General features: G+C 54.6%; 1 protein-coding gene across 1 annotated transcript; it reads left to right on the top strand.

Annotated features, from left to right (window-relative positions):
• Window positions 1–8679: 8679 nt before the first annotated feature.
• Window positions 8680–15454, top strand: ERF (ETS2 repressor factor). The gene is made up of 4 exons (XM_090260598.1): window positions 8680–8831; window positions 13181–13415; window positions 13797–13912; window positions 14021–15454. Exons 1-4 carry the CDS (start codon window positions 8810–8812, stop codon window positions 15298–15300), a joined length of 1653 nt encoding a protein of 550 aa, XP_090116724.1. The 5' UTR covers window positions 8680–8809; the 3' UTR covers window positions 15301–15454.
• The last annotated feature ends 2090 nt before the right edge of the window (window positions 15455–17544 follow it).

The following is a 17544-nucleotide window of genomic DNA, read 5'->3' on the forward strand; positions in this document are numbered from 1 at the left end:
TGACCGGCTGGTCGCAATGCCTGACGGGAATGGTAGTCTTCTTACGTCTCCGGCCCATAGTCGACAGTAAAAGGTAGACTACAACTCCCATGTGACAGAGTGCCTGAAGCACCAAAGAACACGGGGGAAGAGAAAAAGTCGCAAAGGGCAGTTTTTCGTGAGTCTCACTGAACACCAGGAGCATCTTACACCCAGGGCCCTGACTCACCCGGACTCTCGGCTCTGGCGTCGCCGGTGGCTCCTCTCAGCAGAGGCGGCAGAGGCACGAGGGGGAGGTGCGAGGAACAGCCAACCGCCACCCGCAGACCCTGCAACCAATCAGCAGTGGCCTGGGCGGTGCAATGACCTCACCGGGTTCTACTCTCTTGCCCCACCCCCACGGGTTGTTGCTGTGGTTGTTGGGGTGTAGGGAAGTTTGGGGTGGGGAGGAGGTAAGGAGAAGGAGTGATGTCACCTTCCCCCCGCTTGATTGGCTGTTGTGTGTCCGGGAGTACGACCTATCAACAGCCTCGAAAAGTCTGGCGCGGCCCCGCGGAAAGCCCTGTTGCCACCGGGAGGGGAGAGAACGTACGTGTGTTATAGATGCCGCGCACTGCTTGTAATCAACGCACGGGGCTTGGGACTTGGGGCCCCTGGAGACAAGTTTTCTCCAAGACTTATACATTTAAGGGCGGTGCAATATTCTGGCAGTCCTCTTACGCATAGGGGTCACGAGATGGTGAAATGCAGTACTTCCTGGGGCTTTACACTGCATTCCATTCCGTGGAGAGCTACACTTTTGTGGGTATTAACATCTTGCAGGAGCGAGACTTTTTTTAAGGGTGGGTTCACACTGGGGAGGAGAGGGTTATGCCCTGTCAGTAGTAGATTTCTGCTGCCCAGATATGAGGGTTTATTCCAGGTGTGAATCTGTCTGTAGTGCATCCATACTCTCTCCACGTTGGATTTGCCCTGGAGAGAGGGTAATGGGGAGCAATAAAAACTGGCCGTGGGGGAGGCTTCTACTGCCTGTGTTGGGTTCCCAGTATGAACATGGGATTCACACCAGGTGTGAAGAAAATGCACCCAGTCTATTGCAGATCCATACGGTTTGTTACATTAGCACTAACCATGAGAGAATGTGCTGTGCAGATTGGGTAGTGTTGAGTCTGAGGAAAATTACACTCATTAGAGAATTCCCACTGCCCACCTAGGTAGCCCCTTGGAGAGAGGTTCGTGCTTTCACAAAAGGGATTCACAGCAGCCACAGAAAGTTCCCCATGCATGGTTGATATGTACTGTCCCTGTTTACTTTGTCATGGGTATGAAAGAAATTATACTGTGCATGGGGAGGCACATACCGGGCGGAGGGTTCACAATGCCTGTGGGAGCTTATGTTGTGGGAGAGATTTCCATTGATTAGGATGTTTTGTGTTACCCAGTCAGTTTGCATCAGGTGTAAGGGAGAGTTGGGCTGTCAGTGGGGTGGTCTATACACTCCACCATGGAACTTACCCTGCCCAGGGAGAATTCTGCTGTAATGAAAGGGGTCTCTGATATCTCTTCCAGTTTGTCTCAGGCTGTGGTGTGTTTATAATGTGCACACCACATTATGCAAGTTTCACCATGCTTGAAGGAGACCCATCCATGGGAGTTCATACGATCCAAGGCCTATTTACCCTGTCATTTAGGAAAGGTGTGCACAGGGAGCTGTACCCTGCCTCTGGGAAATTTATATAAAATGTAGTTGATTTATTTACACAGTTCATAGAAATTACAGTCATTTGGGATGAAGGATGATATTACAGGAAATAAGATAACATAGGATTACCCAGGCTGCTGGGGTCAAATCCAGCTGGGCTTCTTCCCAGCTGTGTGACCTTGGGCAAGTCACTTAATCCCTCTGTGCCTGATTTCTACATCTATAAGGGGATAATTTAAAAATTAAAATAAACCCTATAGCATAGGGTTGTTATGAAAATGTAGTGAATTAACATGTGTAAAACACTTAGGAGAGTGTCTCCAGCAGAATAAGTACTCAAAAATGTTAGCTATTGTTGCAATTATTGTTACTCATAAGGAGTTTATTTCTACCTAAAGTGCTTATGCTGGCCCTGGCCAGGTAGATCCGTTGGCTGGAGCAGCGTCCCATTATGCTGAGGTTGCTGATTGGTATGGTTGCTCATACCAGAATGCATAAAGAAAAATGGAACAACAAATTGATGTTTCCCTCTCTCTCCATTCCTCTATTCTCTCTCTCTCTCTCTCTCTCCCTCTCTCAAAAAAAGAAAAAGAAGAAGCAGCAGCTTATGCTGTGACAATCTTACCCATGACCTTGTCCTACTTTGTTTGTGCTCTGGTAGTTGTGGTAGTGGTGTGTCTTAAAAGGATTCCAGGGTTCAGCATATCTGTGGGGCATTTATCAATCCATGAGGAAGCATTATGGTCTAGTGCTTGATGTCCCAGCTGTAAAGATTTTTAGCTTTGTAATCTTGGGCCTCTCTCGATCTTAATCTGCTCATCTGTAAAATGGGCAACCTTCCTCATAAAGCTGAGGTAAGGATAACATGAACTGTTGAATCCAGGGCCTTGCGTATAGTAAGTGCCCAATAAACAGGAGTGGTGATTTGCATGGGCCTTGGGAAATCCCTGCCATCCGGGAATTCACCATTTCTTTGCCTTTACGCAGGGTCTCATTGTCTGTAACAGGTTGTACCACCCTTCAGTGAGTAATCTGCCCTAATATGTTTGCATGGAAGGGGAACTGGGTAACTTTTCTATGAGAGCATTAAGGTTTTTTGTGGGGAGTTAATTTTTGAAGGTTACAAAGGCCCAAAGGGTTTAAGTGAAAGGTAGGATTTCTCCCTGTCTATGGGAAAGGGCTACATTATTCCAGACTGAATAAAATGGGCATAGTGAGCCCTGGATGGGTAGCTCCTTGGTTAGAGCATTGTCCCCCTACGCCGGAGTTGTGATTTGATACCCGCTCAGGAGTGCAAGGGTCAACCAGTAAATGCAGGAATAGATGGAACAATGGGTCAACATTTCTCTCTCTCTCTCTCTCTCTCTTTCCCCCCTTCTCTCTCTAAAATCAATTAAAATTTTAATTAATTTTTAGAAAGGTGAAGGGAGGGAGAAAGAGAGGGAGAGAAACATCAATCGGTTGCCTCTCAACATGTCCCCCAACCAGGGACCCAGCCCACAACCCACGCATGTGCCCTAACCAGGAATCGAACTGGCAACCCCCGGTTCACAGGCTGGTGCCCAATCCACTGACCCACACCAGCCAAGGCTCAATTAAATTTTTTTAAAAATAAAATAAAACAGACATAGTGACATTAGGGTTTATTGCACTCATTGGTGAGTCTACACTGCTCACAGAGTGGTCCACCCAAGCGGGGGGCACAATGTCCAAGGGTTATTTATACTGCATGAGGCCAGATTAACTATGGGGCTCCTCTGTTCACATGAGTCACACTGTCACACTGCTGAGGGAAGTGACCCTGTTTATATGACTGGGGGTGGGTGGGTGGCATACCCATATTATGGGAGTTGACCTGACCTTGTTGACAGAAGAATTCACACAATGTTAAAGAAGTCATGCTGTTTGTGTGGTAGAGGGAACATGCCTTGAGGGGGCACATGTTGTTGTTTGCTGTCTCTACCACATTCTGGGGCTCACGCTGTTTATGAGGGCCACACTGCCTATATGGGGTTTACACCATTTATATGGATTGTCCTGTTACATGGAGTTCACACAATTTATGAAGATTGCACTGTATTGCACGGAGCTCATATCATTTATGAGGGTCACCCTGTCTGTATGAGCTTTCTGTGGGTCACGCTGTTTTTGAGCACTGTCTATATGGGATATATACTGTCCATATGAGTCACACTGTATATGGGGATTTTAATCAGTTATGGACACTGTACTGTCTATATAGGTTCTGATTGTGGGATGATGCGAGCTGTGCGTGTGTTTACTCAGTTCACACGAGTAAATATTTATTAGCAGCCTGTTCTATGGAAGACCCGGGTCTAGGCACCAGTGATAAAGCAGTGAAGAAAACAGATCAAACCCGTTTTTGTGGAGCTGACATTCAGTAGGACAAGCACACCCTGTTTATGTGATCCACATCAGGGTTCAGACTTTTTGGGGTTGTGCTGGCATCAACTGTCCACAAGGGTGCTTCATATGTCTGGGGCTACATTTACTGGTATCACATTGGGTATAGGGAGTAGGGAGCTCACTGTCCAAAGATGAGCTTATTCCCTCATAGATTAGCAGGCACCATGCCAGGCTTGGAGGATACTGCAAGCAACAAAACTGGCAAAAAGTAAATAAATAAAAAAAATCCCTGCCCTCTTAGAACTGACACTGAAGAGGAGGGATTCAGACAAGCTAATATGTTGCGGAAATAAATGTTAGAGGAGAATTAGGACTATGGAGAAAAATAGTGCTTAAAAGGGGCTTGAGCCCTGTCTGGTGTGGCTCAGTGGATTGAATGCTGGCCTGTGAACCAAAAGGTCGCTGGTTCAATTCCCAATCAGGGCACATGCCTGGGTTGCGGGCCATGTCCCCAGTTGGAGGCATGTGAGAGGCAACCACAACCGATTGATGTATCTCTTGCACATAGATGTATCTCTCCCTCCCTTTCTCCCTTCCTTCCCCTCTCTTTAAAAATAAATAAAATCTTTCAAAAGGTGAGGGGCAGGGCTTGGGATCTAGGAAGGTCAGGCAAGATCTTACTGGGTAGGTGATTTTTGAGTAAAAACCTGAAGGGAATGAGTGACAGAGCTATGCAGACTTCTGAGGGAAAAGCCTTTCAGGCAGATGGAACAACATTGGCAAAAATCCCTGAGGCAGTAATATGTCTGGCATATTCAAGAAATAGCCAAGCCCTGGCTGAGTAGCTCAGTTGATTGGAGCATCATCCCCATATGCCAAGGTTTTGGATTCGATCCCTTATCAATCAGGGCTCATAAAAGAATCAACCAATGAATGCATAAATAAGTGGAACAACAAATCTTTCTCTCTCAAAATAAATGAAGAAAATTTTTGAAAAGTAAAATAAGCAAGAGGCTGGAGATGAAGGGAAAGGTGAGCGGTGAGATGGGGGAAGAAAGGCCTTGCTGACCCCTGCAAGAAGGTGGCTTTACTCCCAGTGGTCAGAGGGACTGCTGGAGGGTTTGGACAGCAAAGGGATATCATCTGATTTACCTGAACCCCTTTGGCTGTGGGTGGAACACAGAATATAGGGGCCAATGGCAGCAGGGAGATCAGTGAGAAGACCCCAGACTACGTGTGTGGTGGTGACAGTGGAGAGTAGCTAATTCTAAAAAAGCTGAAGGCAGAGCTCATGGGACCACCCTTCAGACTGGATGTCGGATAAAAGAAAGAGGTCAAGTTAAGTATTCAGCCTGAGCAACCAGCAAAATGGTAGTGGTGATGGGGCACTTCAGTGTGTGAGACTGGAGTACAAGTGAGAGTCCTGAGCAGAGATAGAAATTTGGGTGTAATCAGCATAGAGATGGTACATGAAGAGAGAAGAGGACACGAGACTAAGCCCTGGGGCCCTTCAGCATTTCAAGGCAGAGAGATGAGGAGGGATGAGACCATCACGGGGTTACATTTTCTATTTGGAGTGGTCATACCCTGTTTAGGTGGCTTCACTCTCTATATAGGGTGGATCACACTATTTCTAAGGGAACTACAATGTTCACAGAGTGGTAATACTTCGTTAGTTTTCGCAGGGGTGGCGAGTGGTTTATGACTATGTTTTATATTGTCCCCACAATTTCCAGGAGTGAAATCTGTGAAAGGTTGCAACTTCTGTGGGGACAGGCTCTGTCTATGCCGTAGCCTGACAATAGGATAAATGTTATCTGTGTCAGGACAATAAATGGGAACAAGGACTGCTAGGTCTGTGGGAGGATGGGGATGTCCTCACTGTTCAGAGTTGTTTTCTTCATGGAGTATAACACTCTTCATCACAGGTTCGTCCTGGGTCTGTGAGAGGCTGGGCTTTCTACAGTGAACTGGAGTTGACATGGCCCTGGTTGGGTGATATGTCTTCAAGGAATGAGCAGTGATGAATAGTTTTAAGCACAAGTTCACAATATCTGGGTGTTTCACATAGTAATTAATGATGGGGTTCACCTTCCTTGGGGGTGACTCTTGGTGTTCAAGAGGCAACTGAACTATCCAAGAGGGTCCACCTTCTATGTTGAAGTCACATGGACCCTTAAGGGGTTGTAATACCTTACTGACAGGTTTTCACAAATCACCAGAGGTCACACTGCCCAGGGGACATTTGCACTAGGGACTCCCATCCTCTTTTGTGTGGTTCAGACACTCCCATGAGGCATGCCCAACATCCAGGATTGTTTTATAGAAGCAGTGGGATTGAGTTACTCAACTGGGTTAGGGTGGGATTATGCCATTAACAGGCAATTTCACACTGTCAATGCTGTGTTTATTGTGTATGGTTGGAGTCTGTACAGTGAGGGGTGCTTACATTATCCATTGGGTATATAGTTCACTTTGCTAATAATTAGTACCAATATTTATTGTGTATTTATTTCACATCCTTGGTTTCTCACAATAACCTGGTCATGTAGGCTCTGTTAATATTCCCATTGTAGCCCTGGCTGGTGTGGCTCAGTGGATTAAGCACCAGCCTGCAAACCAAAGGATTGCTGGTTTGATTCCCAGTCAAGGCACATGCCTGGGTTGTGGGCCAGGTCCCCAGTTGGGGGTGTGTGAGATGCAACCACATTGATGTTTCTCTCCCTCTCTTTCCCTTTCCCTTTCTCTAAAAATAAATTAATAAAATATATATTTTTAAATCCCATTTTATAGATGAGGAAGCTAAGGCTCAAAGAGGTACACAGACAGGAAGTAGCAGAATTAGGGTTGGGTCTCTGACTTGCTGGTGGGAGCGCAGGGATCACTAAGGTTCTTATCTTTGAAACTTGGCATCATCTTTATCCAAGGGTTGGGGGCAGGAAAGGTGGTACTAAAGCCTAGTAGTTAAGGGTGATGGTTTCCAACTGGATAGATCTGGATTTGAATCCTGGCTCCAGCACTTCCTGACTGTGGGACTTCGGCAGACTGGCTATCCCTCTGAACATCATTTCTTAATCTGTTTATGGGTATAACAATAATAACCTCTTGAGACTTTTGTAAGGATTAAATGAGATGATGCCCCAGACCATCATGAGACCTAGGAATTTGGGAGCTGTTATAATAGCGATGATGATGATGATGATGATTGCTGGACCACACATCTCCAAGAGGGTTACAGTACCCGTGGGGGCGCTGCACTGTCCGTAGGCACGGTTACATAATTAATTCCCCAGGGTCTTGGTGCTTCCCTGGAGGCCTTGTTCTCCAAGGAAGAGGCCTGAGACTTTTGAGGCACCCAGGAGGGACTGCTGTAACACAGCGAGGAGCCCAGCAACGGAGGCTAGACTTGAAGCCCTAAGGACCCAGAGCTGACCCTGCAGGCCTTCCTTCCCTGTAGCCTGTCTCTCCCTGCCCATCTTCTGGGTTTCAGCCTGAGTAGTGGTCCCCGCACCTCCTCCCCCATATTCCAGTCTTCTGGTACCTCAGTCTTTTTTGAGAGTCTGCCTCCAGGCTTGGCCTGTGAGTATTGCTTCTATTTGCCCTCTACCCTGTTGCCAGCTCCAGCTGGACATCTGATCAGCTCTGATTTCCTGTTTCCCTAAGCCTCAGGCTCCATCTATTCCTCCGGGCTGCGGAGAACATAGACCTAACACTGCACTACGTTCTGGCCTTCATCCTTAAGCCCTGCCTTCCTCTCTCCTGGCGACCCCCCACCCCCGTGCCCCTAGGGAGCACATTTGTTCCTGCTTGGTTCGCCCCCTCGCATCCTGGCCCCACCCCCGGAATCCCCAGCCCTGATGGTGGAGGTGGGGTACCTCCGGTGCCAGCCGTGTCCGCAGGACAGCTGCAACTTGGGGATGGAGGGGGAGCTCCAGAATGCATTCTCTTTGGTCACTTCCTCCCCAGCTGGGATTGGGGCTATCTGGAAGGCCAAGACCCCATCCCCGGAGGAGCGGAGGGCACAGCCGCCTCCCCATTTCCGATGCTGGGAAATGCTTCCCACCCATTCCATCCCGCCGCTGGACAGCTGCCCCCTTTCAGGCTCGGGGACCGGGGGTGGGGGTTGGGGGAGGCAGGCTGGGAAATGTGACTCTTGATCATCCTGCGAGGTTCTGACCGTCCCTACCACCCCAGCAGAGAAGATTTTGCTCCTTCCCCCAAAATCAGTGCCTCCTCCCCACAAGAGTTGCTGACTCCCTCTCTCAGAAGGTACCCCCTTCCCTCTTACGGGCTCCCAAAAGAAAATCTGGATTCCGCAGTGGGCAGGAGAGGAGGAGGGGCGGCAGGTCGCGAGTTATCTGCAGACTTGGAGTCTCCGAGAAGGGTCATGACCCCCAGGACCCCATCCCACCGCCCCCCTTCCTTCCTCCCCTGTCGCGCGGCCCCTTTAAGCCCAGAGCCGGGCAGTCCTCAGTGGCTGCGCGCCCGCGAGAGTGTGTGTGAGTGCGCGGGGAGGGGGCGGGAGCAGTGTCTCCATGGCGACGCGGCGGTGACGTCGCCGGTCGGGGGGCGTGGGCGTCCCGGCCCCGGAGTGCGATATTAACCCGGGAGGCGGCGGCGGGGAGGGGAGAGGCTCTGAGAGGCGAGGCCGGGTGAAACGGCGAGGGCGGCCCGACTGGCGCGGCGCGGGACGGGACGGGGCAGCGCGGGCGCCGGGAGCTGCGGCCCGGAGTCGGGGCGCCTCGCCCCGGGCCCCCCAGCATGAAGACCCCGGCGGACACAGGTGGGGGCGGGGGCCGCACGTGTGGGGGAGACTTGTTGCCCTGGGAAACCAGGCGGAGAAACTTTGGGGGGGGGCTGAAAGGTTCCGGAGGAACCCGAGTGATCCCTAGTTCCGGGGGACCCCCAAGCACGCGAGACCTGTTGCATATTACGGCACGAGCGGGGGGCTGCTGCATGGGACCCCCAATTTCTGGCTCCGGGCGGAGTGGTTTAGATATTGCGAGTTCTGGTCCTCTCCTTGTCTGGATCCCGAAAGCTGGGCTCTCCCCCACTCCCGGGATAACCGGGGTGGCAAGGTTCCTCCCCGCCGCTCTGTCACGTTGCACTCTGGGGGCCGGGACGTGTGCGGGGCATGGGGGGGCTGTGCACGGGGCCCGCTATCCCCGGTTCCGTGCTGCGTGGTCCGGCCCGTGACCTTCACCGCGGTGCATGCCCTGCACCGGATTAGAGGGGGACAAGGATGGCCTTTAGGAGGAGGGCGTGAGTCGGGATCCCGGACTCCGGGTCCGGGCGGCGCTGCCCTTCCCCCGTCCGTCTCAGCCGGCTCCTCGCTCCCCCGCCCGCGCGGAGTCGCAAAGTTCCAAAGCGCAGCCCGAACGTTCGAAAAAGGAACTTTTTGTTTCCGACCTTAGAACGCGCGGCTTTAAGGTGGCTCCGGGGAGCCATGGGTACCCTCTTCCCGCCCCGCCGGGGACTGGGGGTTGAGCAGAGTAGGGAAGGTAGGGTGGACGCGGAGGCTTCCCCCTCCCCCCCTCCCTCACCCAGCTCTTCTCTTTCAACCGGCCGTCTTTTCCCTCCGCCTCCCTCTTCCCCGCCAACTTGCTCCTCCTTAAGGGGCCAAGGTTCCCCTCCCCCGCTCCTTTGGCGGGTGGGGGGCAGTGGGATTAACCCCCCTCCCACTCGGACTTTCCCCCCTCCCCTCCCCCGCCGCCCCCGGGCTAGAGCGGGCTGGACTTTGCGCCGGGGCGCGCTGGGGGGAGGGGTCCCAGCCGCCCCCTGCCCGTCTGCCCCGTCGGAATCCGGCCCCGGGCGGGGACGGGGGAGGGGAAGGGGGCCGGGCGCCGCTGTTCAAACTTGTTTCCTTCCCCCGGCGGCGGCTGCGGCTCTGCTCCTGTGTGCGGGTGTGTGCCCCGACCGGCCCACCCACCCCGCCCCCCCGCTCTGCGGGTGGGGGCGGCTCTTAAAGGGCTCGGAGCAGGGCTCCAGCGCTCAGAGACGGCCTTTAGGATCGGGATCTAGGAGGGGGGCAGGGGCAGAGGTGCGGAGTGCTGTAGTGTCAGTCACGTGCGACCCACATCTCCCCGGCTCTCAGGGCCCCAGGTCCGCTGGGCTTTGGGGGCAGCGGGAGACTCCCCTTTTTCGAGGAGTGGGCCCAGGCGCCCAGACAACCCCGCCTCATCTTCCCTCCCTGCTTTGGGCCTTCCCCTGGTGGGACCGGCTGGGCCGCTCCCCCAACCCTGTCTTGGGGCCGAGCCGAGTGTGGGTTCTCCGGCTGGGGGAAGGGGCGGGGGCCTGGCATGGCCTCCCTGTCGTCTGTCAGTACGTCGGTCCGTCTGCTTCCTGGTCGGCGGCTGTGCGCCCCTCCATCCAGTCCTCCATCCCGGCCCCTCTCTCCTGCCGTGGCTGTTTCCCACTTCCTGTTTTCTTCCCGGCTCTGGCGCCACCGAGGGCTGCCTGGAGTGGGGGAGGTGGTGGGGCCCCCCCCCCAGGAGGCCGGCGTGCTCTTCCTCTGCCACCACCCCTCCCTTCCGATCCCCCTAGTCCCTTAAAAAAAGTTTGGACAGTCAAGTGAACTTGGCAGGGGGTGTCCAGGAGTTCAGTTTCCCCAGGTTTCCTAGTCAGGAGAATCTACCCCGCCTCTGTGGGACCCAGGTGTGCTTTCTGGGACCCCGCCATACCAGCCCTTCCTGTCTGTCTGCTGTCACTTCTCCACCCTGTCTTAAGGTCCTGAACCCCTCTCAGTGTTATCTGCTCTCTCCCTGCCCCCACTGTCCCCCCATGCTCCAGAGGTCCTGCACTCCTAAGCTTTCTTGGTGTAGGCCTGGTGGTTCTGATTTAAGCACGTGGATTCAGACACAGCACATACTCACACACGCTCCCCTTGCCCGTGCCTGGCTCCTGACTCCAAGGCCTGGGGAACAGAGCCCCATTGAAACACCCTGACGTCACCCTCCCGTCTTCCTTCTCCCCCCAAAGCTGGGAACAGGCCCTCATGTATGCCATGCCCTATGAGGAGAGCCGGTATAGGGGTGGGCCTGGCAGTGGGGTGGGTCCCTGCCAGGAATGGGAACCAAGGTCTTGGTCCCTGAGGGGGCTTGTGCAGGGAGGGGGCTTCACAAGGGGGCCTGGGACAGCCCCTGGCATGCAGCTTGAGGCCTTTCCAGAGTCCCCCACCTCCTTTCCGAGTTCCTTTGTGTTGCATATAGTCTCTCTCACTCCTTCTCTTCTGCAAAGTTTATTTTTAGCCTCCTGCTCCCCCGCTCCCAGGACTGTCGCTGCACACACGTTGCCTGGTTACCGGGACAAGGAGGCTGGGGTGGGTGGGTTGGGAAGGGTGGCTTTAATTTTGGGGGCAGGGTGGAAGTCAGCACACCTCTCCAACCCCCAGATTGATGTCTTTGCTCCCCCCCCCCCCCCGCCCTGGGTTTAAAAGCCAGATTGGGATTTACGTGGGAGGATCATGGAGCTTGGTGTTCTGGTGGGGCCAGGAGTTTTTCGGAGTAGGTTGGAGGGTTCATGGAGCTGGTGGTTTGGTCACTTGTGTTCCCAAGGGTTTTTGGGGCCTGGGTTCTTTAGCAGGGTGAGTATAGTGGAGTGAGCACCTGGATTCCTGAGAGAAGATTGGGGTTATGGATGCTGGGATCCATGGAAGCGTTGTCAGGGTCTGTCACTTCTGAATGGAGCAGTGGCTGCTGGTGTCTGCTGTAGGTCATATCCCTGAAGCCCCCAGGGGCTGGTTTGAGGCTGGGATTTCTGAATGGGGCAGGGACTCAGTGGAGAATGCTGGCCAGGGGTAGGGGAGCTGGGTCCCTGTGGGGGAGAGAGTCAGCTCTGGATTTAGAGGGGGTGGTCCCTGTGGGAGCAGGAACTGCTGATCCCCTGTGTGTCCCCAAGAGGAGTCCCCTGTTGGATTCCAGACTGGGGTGGAGTCTCAGCATTGCCCCAGGCTTGGTTGGTACCTGCTTGAGCTGCGGCTTGAGCCAGGGCCAGTCTGAAGAGAGGCTGACCTGCACAGCCTGAGTGGGGCTTGGGCTCCCCCCTGTTTTTAGCTGTCTACCTTGGTCTTCTCCCTCTAGTGGCACCAGGGCCCCTACCCTGCCTCCCCCACTCCTTCCCTTCCTCCCCTTCCCTCCTCCCACCCCTCCATTACCGGCTGCCTAGTGCTGAATTATTGATGGTCCCTGATTACCCCGGGGTTTGGGAAATGACAACAACCGCTGCCCCCCCAGCTCCCCCCAACAAGGCTGCCCACCCCCTCCAGGGACCAGCCAGCCCACCACCAACCTCTACTCTATCCAAGGTTAACGCTGGGGGCGGGTAGGCAGGTGGGTAGGGAAGAAGCTGAGGATGAGAAGGCAGAAGGGGAAATAGGCTTCAGCAGTGCCTGTTCACGCTTGAGGCTTGGGCTGGGGCCCTCCAGCCAGGTTGGGCCAGTGTACCCAGGTCTGGGGAGGGCAGTGTAGCACAGAGGGTCCGGGCTTGGGGGGCCTCTCTCAGACAGTCTGGGTTTCACTCTCCGGGGAAGACAGAAGCTTCTGTGTGTGCAAGCGCTGACCTCATCGTCAACCAGCCACCCCACCCCTCCTGGTCCTTTTAAGAAAAAAAAAATCCTCTTGGGTCCTGGGGTGGGAGTAAGGGATCTGGTAGGTCTTGGGAGGGAGACAGTGTGTGTTTCTAGGAGGGGACCAGAGGAGCTGGTAGGGGTGGGGGGTCAGTACTACTGGCCCTGAATGGGAGTGGAGGGGATCTAAGGGGGGTCTTGCCCTAACCAGTCTGGCCACGTGTGCCCCTTCCTGCCCCTCCCCCACTGGCAGCCCTGCCCGTCGGCCTGGCTTGGTGCCTGGCCCCCTGGCACTGGCCCCGGGACCCGCCGCCGACGGTTTCCTGTTTCTCCCGGTGTCGCTGGAGCAGGCTCCAGCTTCCCCCCTACCTCCCCGCCCTATCTAGACCCCTCTCACACACAGACAGACACACACACTGTCTCCCTTGCCTACCCAGGTCTTGGCTTGGCTTAGGGGAGACTGATTTCTCCACCTTGAGGGGGGGGTCAGAGGTGGATCCTGGGAGGGGACCCAGAGCACTGGACTTGGCGCCCTAACCCCGGGCAGTTTCCCTGCCTCCTGTCCCCAGGGTTTGCCTTCCCGGATTGGGCCTACAAGCCGGAGTCGTCCCCTGGCTCGAGGCAGATCCAGCTGTGGCACTTCATCCTGGAGCTGCTGCGGAAGGAGGAGTACCAGGGTGTCATCGCCTGGCAAGGGGACTACGGGGAATTTGTCATCAAGGACCCCGACGAGGTGGCCCGGCTCTGGGGCGTCCGGAAGTGCAAACCCCAGATGAATTATGACAAGCTCAGCAGGGCTCTGCGGTGAGGAGGGCATAGCTCCTGGGCAGATGTGGACAGCTCCCTACCAATTGGGGAGCCCCTGACCCATGGGAATAAGCTTTGGGTTTGACTCCTAGCTCTTCCAAATCGTAGTAGTTTGACCCTAGGCAAGTCCTAGTGCTTCTCTAAACCCATTTGCCACACAGAGGTGTCCTGAGGCGAGAATACAGTCATGGGTGTGGCCTCTAGTCTAGCTCCAAACTTGAGGGGAGAGCTGGTCCCTACCTTTTGGGTACTTGATTTCTCTTTTGTGGCCTAGGCTTATCAGTCTCCCTTCATGAGCAGCACCTAAGGCATGTCATGGTAGGGGGGTCCAGACTTGGGTCCCCTGTGATTGACCACCTGATGTGTCTATACCCACAGCTATTATTACAACAAACGCATTCTGCACAAGACCAAGGGGAAACGGTTCACCTACAAGTTCAATTTCAACAAACTGGTGCTGGTTAATTACCCTTTCATTGATGTGGGGCTGGCTGGTGAGTACCAGGGTTGGCAGGCATGGCCTTGGAGGGAGGGGAGGGTCGGTCTATATGTCCAGGCTAGGTCATCATGGCCTTGACACCATGTTTTCTCTCTCCTGCCAGGGGGTGCAGTGCCCCAGAGTGCCCCTCCAGTGCCATCGGGTGGCAGCCACTTCCGTTTCCCTCCCTCAACACCCTCCGAGGTGCTGTCCCCTACTGAGGACCCCCGCTCACCACCGGCCTGCTCTTCGTCCTCATCCTCCCTCTTCTCGGCTGTGGTGGCCCGACGCCTGGGTCGAGGCTCAGTCAGTGACTGTAGCGATGGCACTTCAGAGTTGGAGGAGCCACTCGGAGAGGACCCCCGGGCCCGACCTCCAGGCCCTCCGGAGCTGGGTGCCTTCCGTGGGCCCCCGCTGGCCCGCCTGCCCCATGACCCTGGCGTCTTCCGTGTATACCCCCGGCCCCGGGGTGGCCCTGAGCCCCTGAGCCCCTTCCCTGTGTCGCCTCTGGCTGGGCCTGGCTCCCTGCTACCACCTCAGCTCTCACCGGCTTTGCCCATGACGCCCACCCACCTGGCCTACACGCCCTCACCCACGCTGAGCCCTATGTACCCCAGTGCTGGCGGGGGCCCCAGTGGCTCAGGAGGAGGCTCCCACTTCTCCTTTAGCCCTGAGGACATGAAACGGTACCTGCAGGCCCACACCCAAAGCGTCTACAACTACCACCTCAGCCCCCGCGCCTTCCTGCACTACCCTGGGCTGGTGGTGCCCCAGCCCCAGCGCCCTGAAAAGTGCCCGCTGCCACCCATGGCACCTGAGACCCCACCGGTCCCCTCCCCGGCCTCATCCTCCTCTTCCTCCCCATTCAAGTTTAAGCTCCAGCCGCCCCCGCTGGGACGTCGGCAGCGGGCAGCTGGGGAGAAGCTTCCAGCAGGCGCTGACAAGAGCAGTGGCATTGGCAGTGGTGGCAACACAGGTGGGCTGGCTGAGGGGGCAGGGGCACTGGCCCCGCCGCCACCGCCGCCACAGATCAAGGTGGAGCCTATCTCAGAAGGCGAGTCAGAGGAGGTTGAGGTGACTGACATCAGCGATGAGGATGAGGAAGATGGGGAGGTATTCAAGACGCCTCGTGCCCCTCCTGCACCCCCCAAGCCTGAGCCCGGCGAGACACCTGGGGCTGCGCAATGCATGCCCCTCAAGCTGCGCTTTAAAAGGCGTTGGAGTGAAGACTGTCGCCTGGAGGGTGGTGGGGTCTCTACTGGAGGCCTTGAGGATGAGGGTGAGGACAAGAAGGTGCGTGGGGAGGGACCTGGGGAGGCTGGGGGTCCCCTCACCCCAAGGCGGGTGAGCTCTGACCTCCAGCACGCCACAGCCCAGCTCTCTCTGGAGCATCGAGATTCCTGAGGGCTATGGGCAGGGGACCCTGTTCCCCCACCCCCAATGCTTCTTTTGCTGCCTTAACTCCCCAGTGTCCTGGAGGTGAGGGCAGCTCTAGTCTCTTCCCTGCCTCCTCCCTTCCCTCTCCCTATATTTTGTATAAAAGTTAATTTCTTTTTTTTTTTTTTTTTTTTTTTTTTTTAATTGTGAGGGTGGGTGGGTACCCAGGGCTGAGGGCTGTCCCGTCTCTGTGGGTTTCTAAGCTCCGGGCAAAGTGGTGGGGGCGGGGAAAGGGGGGCCACCTCCGTTCTGGGAAATTTATATATCAATTGAGGTTCTGGCCTTGGTGCCCAGGAACTTTTTTATTACAATCACTTAGGAAGTAAAGCCTTGTCTCCCTCTCTATTCTGTGCCTCCTGTACCTCTCCCTGTCCACCTCCAGCCATTCTCGGCCCGAATCCAGCCTTCCCTGCCCCTCCAGGGGCCACGAGTGCCTGGGTTTCTAATCCCACAGAGTTACCACGGGAGGGATGGACATTTATGATGAACCAAAAATTCCATGTGTGGGGGGTGGGGGGCAGAGGAAGGTGAGGGGTACCGCCCATAGGCCACAAATCTACAAGTGCCTGCTATCCCTCTTCCATTCCTCACCCCAGCACTGGTCCAACCCCTTCACCCCCAGCTGCTCCTAGGACCAGCCCATAGGCAGGCGGGTGGGAGGGTGGGAAGGGTGTACCCTGAAACCAAACTGGAAGCTCCTTCTGCCTCCCAGCTGGGGCCCCTTGGGGGGGGGGGGTCTGTGGTCAAGCCTTATTCTGTTTTGGGGATGGAGGGTTGAGGGGAGGGAATCTGGGGGCTGCTGGAGAATGTATTCAGAACAATAAAACTTTGGACCTTTGGATGGAGTGATCTGTCTCACTGCAGAGCCATAGCCTGTGTAGATTTCTGAAGGATGGTCCTGGACTGGCCCCCCAGTGGATCTATGGCCAGAGTGCCTAATGCCATCTGAATGGATCAAATCCAGGCCAGGGGAATCTGACCTTGTAGGGGGCACATAACCCCCCAGGGCCTAATGATTAAGGTCTCACACATACTCTGACCATCATATGATTGCTCTGGTATCCCATGGGGGCCCTTTGTCCATGGAGGCATTTAGACTTCACTCATTGCGTGAAATGCCTTTCCTCTCTGGCTCTGAATTTCTCTTCACATCCGCAGGCTCTGGTGAAGGCCTGGACCTCCTTTTGCACTGTTCTCTAGAGTCCTCCCACACATCACTTTCCTTAAGGCACTCCTGATTCTGAGGTCCTTTGGGAAGAGGCCTGCAGCCTTGAAATGTAGACCTTGCAACGGTCTACATTTGTGATCTCCCCATGGAACTATGGGAATACCCTCCACCAAGTCGAGACAGGACTGGCTTAATCAGAATTGCTATTGAACCTACTGTACCAAGTATCTAGAACTTAAGAACTGTGATGCTCTAACTCCAACATCTAATGAGGAAGGAGCCAGTGATTCAATTAATGACTTGCCCAAGGCCCTAAGACCAGCCAGGACTTTAAATGACATCTGTCTTGCCCTGGCTGATGTGGCTCAGTGGTTAACTTCTGGCCTGCGCACTGAAGGGTCACCAGTTAAGTTACCAATTGGGAACCCACACCTGGGTTGCAGGCCAGGTCCCCAGTTAGGGGCATGCAAGAGGCAGCTGATCGTTGTCTCTCACGCATTCCATGTTTCTCTCCCTGTCTCCTTTCCCCTCTCTCCAAAAGTAAACTAAAAAATCTTTAAATAAAAATATATAAATGACATCTGTCTCTGGAGCTCTCCACCTCCTGAGTTTTCCTCCTAAAGCCAGGATGATTGGATCTAGACAAGGGTCATAAGGTCATAGGATCTGAGAGGTGAGCTCATGAAGCTAGAAGCCCAGGTTGGGGAGCTCCAGTCAGGAATGAAAGAATCAGAAGGAGGAATCCAGACTGGAAGTGCTCTTCACGACAGCCCAACTTAAGTGCAGGTGAGGTGCCTGAGGCCCAGAGGGGAAAGGAGTTTCCCCAAGGCCACAGCTGCTGAGAGAGAGTGAGAATGAAGGACTCAGGGTCTGTTGGAATGGCTTCACTGAAACCCCACTCTGCAACTCTGAAGGAGAAGGAACTGGCAATTACTGCCCACTATCTCTACATCCTCATTTCATGCCAGCCCAGGGTGGGTGGTCGCAGATGATGTCCTGTTGGCAGTGAAGAGAGGATCCAGGGCTGGGGTATTGGCAGGAAA

This window comes from Furipterus horrens, unplaced genomic scaffold, assembly GCF_987537825.1.
Source record: "Furipterus horrens unplaced genomic scaffold, mFurHor1.1.pri manual_scaffold_13, whole genome shotgun sequence".
NCBI lineage: Eukaryota > Metazoa > Chordata > Mammalia > Chiroptera > Furipteridae > Furipterus > Furipterus horrens.

Excerpts from the sequence above, each read along its gene's own strand:
- ERF (XM_090260598.1), top strand. The coding sequence starts at position 8,810 with ATGAAGACCCCGGCGGACACAG. Across the intron at positions 8,832-13,180 it reads GAAGACCCCGGCGGACACAG|GGTTTGCCTTCCCGGATTGG; the intron begins GTGGGGGCGGGG and ends TCCTGTCCCCAG. Across the intron at positions 13,416-13,796 it reads AAGCTCAGCAGGGCTCTGCG|CTATTATTACAACAAACGCA; the intron begins GTGAGGAGGGCA and ends CTATACCCACAG.